Source organism: Artibeus jamaicensis, unplaced genomic scaffold (genome assembly GCF_021234435.1).
Source record: "Artibeus jamaicensis isolate MK-2021 breed Jamaican fruit bat unplaced genomic scaffold, CSHL_Jam_final contig_482, whole genome shotgun sequence".
Taxonomy (NCBI): Eukaryota; Metazoa; Chordata; class Mammalia; order Chiroptera; family Phyllostomidae; genus Artibeus; species Artibeus jamaicensis.
In genome coordinates, this window is record NW_026521857.1 from 9,458,855 (window position 1) to 9,470,220 (window position 11,366).

An 11,366-nucleotide genomic window follows, 5' to 3' on the forward strand; every position below is an offset into this window, starting at 1 on the left:
TGTGTGTGTGTGTGTGCGCGCGCGCATATGTCTAAATCCACTTATTTTTATACTAAAAGTCAGTGTTTGTGGAAAGATAATCACCTATTATATCTATTTTATAGCAAGGACAGACCTGCTTTTTAAGTTGTTTTATTCATGTGTGGTTGGCGCATATGGAAACACTCATAGCGTAAGGCAACACTATTATAAGATATGTGTGGTGTCAGTATTAATATTAATGACAACATTCTGCAGATTCATCTTTGGCTTTCCAGATTTTGGGTGGGTGTTAGCTGTCACTGTTGGGGTTCTCACATTCTGTTTTCTTTTCATCAGATATTGGAGCAATTGGAATTTGTTGAATCTGTCTGATTGAGCTACAGTTGAGGAAATCCAGAGAGTATAAAAAATTATTCTATAACTTTTAAAGAGCATTATGTATGCTGATTCAGAACACTAAAAACTGATTTCAGAAGCACTGCAAGGCCTGAGAAATCTCAGTCTATCCGCTCATCTACAAACACTAGCTTTTGGAAATAAAGACACAAAAAGCAAGTTCCTGCTCTCAGTAGGCTGACAGTCTGTTGACCTACTCAGGACAACCTACTATTCATCATGCCACTTCAGACAAAACAATTAGGGAGAATACTTCATCATTTTGGCAAGGAGATTTTGCAATATTCTGAGTTATTAGTTGAAAACAAAACCAATATTTTAAGTTTCCCCATCCCTAACTTCCGTTCCAAGCTTAATTATTCCACATTTACCTTTGTGAGAAAATAAAATCTGTTCTTCCCAGTTTCTTACAGTGTCTCCTCTCTAACAGGCTTTCCCTCAGAGGGTATGGAGACATTTATTTTCCAGTTCGGGCCATTTTTTGAAACTGCAGTCATTCATTTCCCATTGACCAAAAGTTTAACCTTGCCAGCTGATGATGAATGAGATGCAGAAAGAGGGGTGCCAGCGTGCAGCCCCAAGTGGTGGCCAGAGTGGGTTCACGGCAAGAAACAGGAGTAGCCCCAGATGGGCCGTTTGAGTCCTCGTTTAGTCGGGAGCCCCAGCAGGAAGATGTGCAGTCGCACGTGATTGGCAGCTGTGGTTTATGACACTGTCACCTACATTAGCTTTCTTTGGGGCCTTTATTGCAGAAAATGAAAGCTTCCTTGCAGGGGCCTGCTAACCCAAGAAGCAAATTCTGGAGGGAGCCGCAATGGAAGCACTTTTAAGATTAGAGAATATATTTGCACAACTTATTTCAGTTTGCCATTCAGTTCCGAATTTGGTACAGCTTGTTCACAAATGTGTTGAAATTTTCTTTCCTGTAGCATGTTGAGTAATTGTAGATGAGTTTTTATTTTAATGAGTTCTTGTCACATAGCTTTTGACGGTGGGCTGTGGTGTAAGTACCTGATCGGTCTCCCCAGTGTTCTCAGTAAAAATTCAGAATTGTCAGCCTTTTGTAAGGGCACCAGTTGGCTTTCTTGATGAGGTAAGTAGTGCCAGAAAACCTGGAATCCTGCTCAGCTGTCCAGTCAAGCTCAACACTGTGGGCTGTTGTCTCAATTATTGAGCCTTAAAGAAGATAGTCTTGATAAATGCCCTTAAATGTATGTGAAGATTTAGGGTGGGTGTGTTTGTTTTTCTGAGGACTAGGTTCTTAGCTTCCTTCAATTTCTAATAAAAAGCTACTATTCTAAGGGACATTATTTCCTCCAGGCTCTCTAAGTCCTATTTCTGTGTTCAATATATTAGATCACAAAGTCCATTAGCTACGTTATATTACCTGTAGAAATGCCTTCATTGAGTTGTGATTTGCTGTTTTATCATAGGCGTTTTTTGCAGGTTTATGAAAGAAAAATGTTGGCTAAAGACATTGTATACTAATTGTGTTACTTCATGTCACTTATATAAGAAAGCCATGCAGCCTGTTCTGTTTTAGCGCCAAGTAAAAGCTTATCTCTCTAGACAAGCTTGCATGGATACTTTTATCATGTAATAGTACCCATGTTCTCTCATGATGTCCTCCTAGGTTTGGCTGCCAGAGTACTGAAATATATTGTTACTCTCTTTTCAGAAAGTAGTGTTTTTCAAATTCATTCATGCAGGTTGCAGACGATCTGGAAGATGCTTTCCTTCTTGTGAACACTGAAATAGTGATAATAATATCATACAAAGGATAATTTTCTAACAGAGAAAGACTCTTACCAGTAGACAATATATGACCACAAGCAGCCTAGGTACACTTAAGAAAACCTGTTGCCTGCCTAAACAATATTGTCTTCTCCCATTAATAACTATTTGCTACTAATTCATTCATTCATTTGGGTGGCTGCTGAGACTTTCTAATAATCAGGTAGAAGATGGAAGTTATTGGAATTTCTAAAACATTACACTTAATAGAGCTTTTTCTTTTTTCCTATAAATTGAGGTCTGCCATCGTTCGATTTGAGTGACAACGCACTTCACTGGAGCTCATGGGATACTTGTGCTCCAGCAGGATCTGGTTTGAAAATCCCAAATTAGGCTTTGGTTTTCTTTTGGTAATTTATTTGAACTATTCTGTTTTCTGTGTTCATTATTTTTAAATAGCCATAGATTTTTTTTTTAATGTGCAGGAAAAAAAACTATACATTTGTTGTTTAGAATCACCCAGAAAACAAGATTCATGGATACCATAAATATAAAATAGTTCAAGAATTCTCCATGCATCTCTTTTGTTATCTCCTCATAATGGTTACATCTGAGGCAATTAGTTGGAAGATTTCCTTAACGCTCTTTACGTTAGCTTATGTTACATATCAAGATATCCGAAAAATTAGTGGCCTTAAAGACCAAACTGTCATAGTTGTGAAAGCCCCTCCAGAAACAAGACTTGAAGTGCCTGACCCATTAGAGGTAAGGAGACGACACATCTTTGTTCATCTGCAGAGATTTTTGTGGAAGACTGGAAGTTAAAGAATCGTTGATTCTTGCTTCAAGTTCATACCCTCCAAAAACTTGGAAGTTCTTTCACCATCTATTTTACTTAATCCTAGCTTTAGGAGCTTTTCACCAGTTCAGTATGATGCATTGAGTGTCCAAAAAGTCTAATTTTAATATTTACAGGGCGCTCAGCTAAAAATGGCATAAAACTCCATCCCTTCTGTACTTCCTTTTTTACATAATTTGTTGCTTCTGATCAATTTGAATTTCTAGGGAATTTTATGTTGATTGCTCTGGTTCCCACCACAAACAGATACAAATGTTTTAAAGTATCGCCCTAACTTACCACATTTAAGAATTTATCATTTATATTATGTTTACTTTTAGGGAATGAAATGGGACTTTGGGTTATTTGATAGACTAGAATATTGTACGAAAGTAAGGGCATATTATTGTGATTGATTTTAGATATTTTTTGATAATAGAACTAGACTCTAAGGTAAAGAAATGTAATAAAAAGAATATGCATAGAAAATAAAAAGAATGAAATTTGCAAGCTTCCATCTAGGTAGAGTTCACCTTAAGTGATAATAATAGCTCTGTGACCTAGATGAAGTGGAATGTTAAATATTAGTGTGCTGCATTCTCTTATTAAACTCAGTTCCAGTGGTTATTAAAGTTCAACATAAAAATGCCCTATCATAAAGGAATAGTAACATGGAAATATTGCATTTGGAATACTAAAAGGACCTTTTAATAGTTTGCAAAAGAAAAGGATATATTTGGAGAGCATTAATTCACTTCCTTTAGGGCCGGGGTCAGCGATTTTTTCTTAAGGGCTACACAGTAAATATTTTTGGCTTTGTGAATCATATGGTCTCTGCTGGGACTATCCAGCCGCACAACTGTGCCATTATAGCGTGAAAAATAAAACAGTCAGTGGCAATGCATTAGTAATGGGAATAAGCATGACTGTGTGCCAATAAAACTTTATTCATTGGGTTGGCCAAAAAGTCCATAAGGTTTTTTTCTGTAAAATAAAAAACACATTTTTCATGTTCACCAATAACTTATTAATTTGGATATTTTGAGTATGTCAGCTATCTCCCTTGTGATATAATGTGATTGTTCTCAATTAATGTCTGAATTTCATCACTATCAACTTAAACTGGTCTACCCAACGGTGGAGCATCATCCAGCAAAAATTCTCCAGCACCAGACTTTGCAAACCACTTTTGACATGTTCAATCAGTCATAGCACCTTATTCATATGCTGCACAAGTCTTTTTGTGTGTGTTTCAGTTGCATTTTCACCTTTCTTCACATAATAAAGCATAATATGCATAATATTTTTGCATAATGTGCCAAAAATGTCACTTATATTCTTTCACCTTCGATATTAAAATGGCTACACAAAAATTCACCGATTTTGATGGTTTTTTTTTTCAAAGCATGCTGATATGACAGCTGTCACAATGCAGCCTAACAAAATTGTTTCAAATACAGTTAAAAATAACTAAGCACTACTAGAGCCATCTTATAGAAAACAAACAAACGAACTTTTTGGCCAACCCAATACAAAATCATTTCGTGGACTGGGCTTGGGCTGACCTGTTCTCTAGAGGATGACAATCACTGATAAAGGTGGACTACCTATGAAAAAAGCAAAGTGACCTATGAAAATTATGCTTACCTTACGTTTTCAGATGAAAATGACTATAGCTTTTATTTTACAAAGAACTTTCGCTTTGAACTCTTGTCTTTTCTGTTCATAGAGCCTACAAATACACTTGGCAAGTACCCAAGGACCCATTGAGGTTTACTTATGTCCCGAAGAGACTGAAACACACAGTCCAGTGAAAACAACCAACCAAGACCACAATGGGAATATCCCTAAACCCACTTCCAAAGGTAAAAATTCTGTTTTTGTCATTTGGAAACTGTTTGAAATGAAGGTGACTACAAGGATCCTGTATCAGAACCACAGGTCTAAGCAGGACGCAGAATCTTCTGTTATTATTGTTATTAAGGTAACATTTTAAAAAAGGCATTCTGAGTAGTTTACAGGATAAAATAATGGTCTCGGGCTAATGACTTCCCCACCTGCTAATGGAGTCCCTCAGGCTCTTGCTATTGGCAGAAAGCATTTCCTCCCCGTGTTTGGAAAACCAGCCGAAGTAGGAGTGGAGCTGGGTGAATCATCGGCTACACTTAGCCACACACCTTTGCATGATGCCGCGGAGATCATTCGAGAGAGAAATGAAAAACGTTTGTAAAAGAAAAGCCTGTCAAAGAAGTTTTGTCTTGACTACCCCTCCCTCCCTTCGATGTGATGGGGAGAGGATGTTGGCGGAAATCCCCAGCAAAATCATTCTACTTCTTCCTTCACTGTCCCTAGAGCAAAGGGAGATATTTGTGATTTTTTTTTTTTTCAGTTTCTGATTGGGGATGTGTATTTAGTTTTTCCCCCCATCTCCCAATATAGCAACAAGAATCAATGATTTAAGTGAATAGGTCTGGTTTAATAAGGAGCAAAACACTGCAGTGGATGGCTGAAACTGGGGGTAGTGCTGAACCCTGTACAGTAGACCCTTCAACAACAACAGGGTTAGGGGCACCGGGCCCCGCCCCACAGCCAAGTCCACATATAACTTTTGACTCCCCCAAAACTTAAGTTGTCTCTCAATAACTAAAGGGGATCAGTTCTCGGACCCCTGTGGGCTGCAGCTGCTGATCGAAGACAGTACAAGTATTTATTGGGGGGAAAATCTGAGTTTAAGTGGACTCATGTTATTCAGGGGTCAACTATATAGACAGTTTTTTTCCCTAGACATACCTATGATAAAGTTTAATTTTTAAATTAGGCACAGTAAGAGATTAACTACAACAGCTATTAATAAAATAGAACAATTATAACAGTATACAGTAATAGAAGTTATGTGCCTGTGGGCTCTCTCTAAATATCCTGGACGGTACTCACCATACCTCTTGTGATAATGTGAGATGACACGGTGCCTGCGTGATAAGATAAAAAAGATGAATGACAGGCATGGTGAGGTAGCATTAGGCGGTATAGGGATCACTTGAACACACACTGCGGTACCACAACGGTCCACCGGATAACCGAGATGGTCCCGAAGTAACTAACGGGCAGGGAGTGTCTGCAGTGCCGAGATGCTGGATAAAGGGATGGTTCACATCCCGGGCAGGATGGAGCAGGACAGCGCAAGATTTCATCACCCTATTCAGAATGGTGGCACTTTAAAACTTAGGAATTGTTTATTTCTGGAATCTTCCATTTGATATTTTCGGACTGTAGTTGACTGTGGGTAATTCTGAAACCAAGGAAAGCAAAACCTCAGATGAGATGGGACTACTTTACAGCACATCAAATAGTAAAACAAAAGACTCTTTTTCCCCATAAGTATTCAAAGTGAGTATGTCTTGTTATTTGTATTTTTCAGAGGTATCTTTAATAAGTCATTGTTCAAAAAAGAGTAAGTTAAAAGCAGTGAGTTTCTACTAAGCAGCAAACTTTACAGTATGTATGCTGGGGGGGGGTCAAAAGTAGGTTTACAGTTATTTGTATGGAAATAATACAGTAATTAATAGGTAATAATACAAGAATAAATCCTGTGTTTTTAGTACTCACAACTATAACCCTCCTTTTGTTACACTATGTATATTTCCTTAAATAACGACTAACATCAGAGAGAAGTGTTTTCACCTGTTAACCTCCAACCTTTGAAGGTTTTTGCATTCTTGTTTAACAGCAGGTACTTTAAAGGATGAGTGAGTACACCAGAACAAGCAAGACTCCCTAAGGCAAACTGTGTCATGATGTTGTCTAGTTGCTATTAGCAGAGGGTGAATGCTTTTAAAGCAGCAACCTGTATATTCTGAAAGGAAAATCATTTTGATTTTCTCCTAACTTACTTTTGTGTTTTCGCCAATGTTTTCCATTCAGACTTGGCTTCAACCAACTCAGGACATAGCGATTGCTCAATTTCTATGGCAAACCTTTCTCCTCTGGCCTCCCCCACCAACCTTTTACAGCAGACTGAGGACCAAATTCCTTCCAACCTAGAAGGACCATTTGTGAACTTACTGCCTCCCCTGCTCCAAGAAGACTATCTCCTAAGTCTCGGGGAGGAAGAAGGCATCAGCGATCTCTTTGATGCTTATGATTTGGAAAAGCTCCCGCTGGTGGAAGACTTTATGTGTAGTTGATTATGCTTTGTGAACTCCCCTTATAAACCAATATTTTTTTATTATGGAACCAGAACACCTGTCATGCAGTGTTGTCCCTTCCTACCTTCTTCCTCCAAGATAGTATCATGAAGTAAACTACAAACTTCAGAACAAAGCTGACATTTTAATGATTTTTGTTTTTTAATAAATTGTCTAAACGCACAGTTGCAGGCTCCCTTGGGAAAACCCTGCTTTTCCCCAGGCTCCAAAATCTCCTGGATGAGTCAGCAAGTGAGAAAATGTGCAATCAGGTGTCTCTTGCCCATACTTTTCCTTCCTCCCACCCACCCTCCCTCCCAGATTGGCTTGCCGTGCCTGACGGATGGGCTGTAGAATGGGGTCTGGCCACCTGGCCCACTGGAATACAGCAATCTTCCTTAATAGCATTTCAAGCCGTGCCTTCTCTGCAGAATGCATGTCTTTGGGGTCTGCTAATATGGAATGGAACTGCAGGAACTGTAAACTTGAAGTCATGCAAAAGTATGAAATGAATTTCTTCAGTTCTTCTTAGGAATATTTAAATTACTTACTGTCATAATTCAGTGTAAGCTATGGACTGTGTGTCCCGCACTAGAAGGTCAAGGGAACCTCCACAGCCTTTTGGATGAAGAACCTGTTTTCAAATACTTGTTGCAGATACAGAAGAATAGTCAAGTTCTGCCACTCTAAGCTGTTGTGGATTTCCCGTCTCCATAAACCACTCCCACTCCCCTGCCCCCAACGTGTTTGTGAGTTTAAAGTTGATTTTTAGCAAATGCCTACTTAGGAGTTCTTTGTGGATCGTTTTAGAGTTTTTATTTTTTTAGCTGCCATTTAAGCATTCCTGTGGCACCCAGCACCATTTCAATTGTTTACTTTGAAGCAGTTTTTACTAATTCAAATTATTTAAGCAGAGGTAGAGAACCTCTCTGATCAGAGCATGTAAACGTGTGATCTAAGGTTTATCAGCCTCTGCAAGAAGCATTGCCCCATCTGGCTTCCTTCCCTGGAGGGGGAGCTCGGAGCGAGTTGGTCTTGGAGCTCGCTGGCTCGGGTGGCCCATTTGCAAGGAGAACCAGGTCAGATGACGTAGCAATCCCGAGGAGCAGCAGGTGCAGACCCCTCTGTCCTTGGGCTTCCCCGGGCCCTGCAACCCGGGAAAGGGCTCTCTTACACTGCACTCAGGGAGACCACTTCTCAGGATGGGGTCAGATGGAGAGGCCTCTAGGGAGAAAGACATCCCATTGTGTGAGTGGCATCCTATCAGTGGCATTTACTCAAGCTGGTGAGAGCAGGGAGCTCCCACTTTGTGGGGGGCTGCCATACCCCTGGCCAGAACCCCTGCCCCTTCCTCTATGAAGGAATAAGTTAAGTTGGACCAAGGGAAGTGCGGGCGTGGAAAATGAAGTGATAGAATGACAGGGTGTTTCCCTGGTTTACTCTTCAGGGATGGTGTCCCAAGTTGGAGGCTTCGTGTAAGCTGCAGATCCCACCAGTTATGTCCAAGATAGGCTCTCCCATTGGTCAGGGAAGATGGCCATTGCCCACCGGGAATGTGACGTAGTACCTCAAATCCATTCCTTGGATGCTAACGGGAATGAGGGAGTCTTATTAAAACGAACAGAAATTGAAATGCTGTGTGCCTGGCGCAGTGGTAGGCACATAGTAGGCACTCGATTCACATGTGTAATGGAACTGAGAATATCCCTTAGGAAAGATACAAAACACAAAACCACAAACTCTAGATAGATTTCCACAATATGCAAAGTGGTGGTGGGGTCAAAACCATGACACCAGCACTTTAAATAATTTGTGTAGGTATGTATGAGTGTGTGTTTGGGAAGAAAAACAAAGGTGCAGATTACCCTTCTTTTCTTCTGCCTCCATCCTTAGCCTCCTCCCCTCACACACACTGGACTTGGTACAAATATCATGTGGTCCGAGATGAAGCATTGGGGTGGGGGGGGGGAGGGAGGGAGAGCTTTGTGTCAAGTGCCTACTGGAAATGCACTGTGGGGTTTTTTCCTGTATGGGAAACCATTTATGCCAAGCTTTTCCCCGTTTCCCATATTTATCTCATCTGGTTAGCTGCCTCTGCTTCCAGCTTTGTGTGATTCTCTGCCAGCTGCACGGAGCTGACTTTTCCCCAAAGTCTGAAGACTGAGCTCGCCTGGCTAGGTTGTTCTGTGTTTTGTTGAATTTCTCGTTAAACCTTTCATAATGTAATGCCGTATTTATTTTTTTTAATGAAAGGAATACTAATAAGTCTTAAAAGTTCCTTCACGCATAAGATATCTCCAGTTAATGGGCTTAACTGGTGCACATTAATTAATTAAATGTCCATGCTGTATTCTGTTTGTGTCAGTCCTTTTCTTTTTGAGACAGTATCCGGCACACAAAGTGGGTTAGTTGTCCAGTATTAGTGTTAACTTTAAGTCAAAAAGTATGCCGGTTTCCTGGTACCATTGAGTTGCTGCTATTAAAGCTCACACATGAAATGGCTAATATAAAAGTTACAAGTGTGCGAATTATGACTGTGTGAGCCTTAGAAAATAAACTGTATAAAGGGCAACACATGAGCTGTCAAACAGTGTTAAGGTATGTGTTTATATGTACAGACTTGTGCATAGCAATGGTTCTATTTAAGTTGGTATGTAGTCTACTCACATTTTCATTATCTAGCAATTTTGTACAGAGATAGCAATTAATTTGTAAACACTGCCAGAATATTTTCTAGCTGGTTTGTAATTTTTTAAGAGTGTTATATTTTGGGTTTTGTTGTGGTTCTTGTTTCATTTTTGTTTTGAGTGTAGATCTGTAAATAAAATGGCAGTATTTAAAGCTTTAGCTTTCAGGAAAAAGAAGGAAGAACTCGGCGTGTGCATGACAACTCGTGTGTGTGTGAGAGCAGGGGTTTGAGGGAAGACGCCTTGAGGGGTGAGTCGGGTGGCAATTGTCTGATTGTGGGAATTGCTTTTCCTCTGGGGTACAAGATTTTGTCAAAAGGAAGTATTTCTCCCCAAATTGGGAGAAGGCAAACTACTAATCAGTTTAGCTTTGTGTCGTATGCTAGTTGGAAAAAGAAAATGTGTAATATAATGTAAAAAAAAAAAGCTTTTATGATGGATTTTGTAAATAGATTTGTTACAGGGTAACCTGTTCTCTAGCTGTGATCTTACCACTTCAAATGGGTGTAATTTGAATAAATTTTGTATGGTAAAGGATCAATAAAATGATTTTTTTTAAGAGTTCAGACTTGTGAATGGATTTTCTTACTGCAGTCTTCTGCTCCTGTATTAATTTCATGCTTAAAGACCTGCTGTAACAAGTTAAGGAGAAAGTTTGAACACAAGCTTAAAACACTGTATGCCCTGCCTCCCACTTGGGACACTTCAGGAACATGGAACAAGCATTTGCGGAGCCCTGGTGGCGGCCCCACGGCCCCACTTTGGGAAGAGCGGGCACTTGCCGCGTCTCTGACCCCTGCGGAGACCGCTCTGGCACTGAGGGCTTTCACCCTGAGATAGTGACAAGTCCAGTTTTGTTCCCCATCAGGAGTATGAAGCCAATAAAGTTTCTTTCTCAATTCTGGTAATTACTTCCCTTGTTATTCTGTATTTCTTGTAATGCCATATTAGGGCTTTTTTGCCTGCCTCGTCACACTCTTAACTCTAAGCTCATCTAAAAACTTCAATGTATACAAAAAAGTAAGCCATTCCCTGCCCTTCCCACTCTGGTCACCCCAGAGGTAACCACTGTTTTCATTTTTATTCACGATCCCATTGTTCACTGCACTTATATAAAAACGTATATGCCTGGATGTGTATATTTTAACAAAGCATACCAAAAATACACCTCTCTAGGTCTTTTTTTTAACTAACTACATCTTACACATCTTTCTTTCCTTGAGTACTTATAGATCATGTTCATTCTCCAAAGGCTGCATAACATTCCAGTAATTAAAAATATATTTAATAATTTATTAACCTAGGTGATTTCGTATTTGAGTGATTTTTGTTTGTTTTGCTATAAAGTAATATATAGCATTGAATGCTTATATTATGCCAGGTACTGTTTATATTCTGCCAGGTAAAACACCATTAATGACAACATCGCCCATTAAAGATGTTTAATTAATTCACAGGGTTGTGTAAGATCACTACAATTTTACAACATTTTCTGACCCCCAAGAGGAAACCCCATACCCAATGAGCAGTTATTCCCCATCTCCT

At 39.6% G+C, this 11,366-nt stretch overlaps 1 protein-coding gene across 4 annotated transcripts in view; it reads left to right on the forward strand.

Moving 5' to 3' along the window:
- E2F3 (E2F transcription factor 3) overlaps nucleotides 1-10,387 on the forward strand; it is a 73,649-nt gene extending 63,262 nt beyond the window's left edge. For all 4 annotated transcript variants that reach the window (XM_037153621.2, XM_037153622.2, XM_037153624.2 and 1 more), the window contains 3 exons: nucleotides 2,763-2,877; nucleotides 4,680-4,815; nucleotides 6,872-10,387. In XM_037153621.2, coding sequence (XP_037009516.1) covers nucleotides 2,763-2,877; nucleotides 4,680-4,815; nucleotides 6,872-7,134 — 514 coding nt within the window. In that variant the 3' untranslated portion in view covers nucleotides 7,135-10,387. The remainder of the gene's footprint in view (nucleotides 1-2,762; nucleotides 2,878-4,679; nucleotides 4,816-6,871) is intronic.
- Nucleotides 10,388-11,366: the final 979 nt, after the last annotated feature.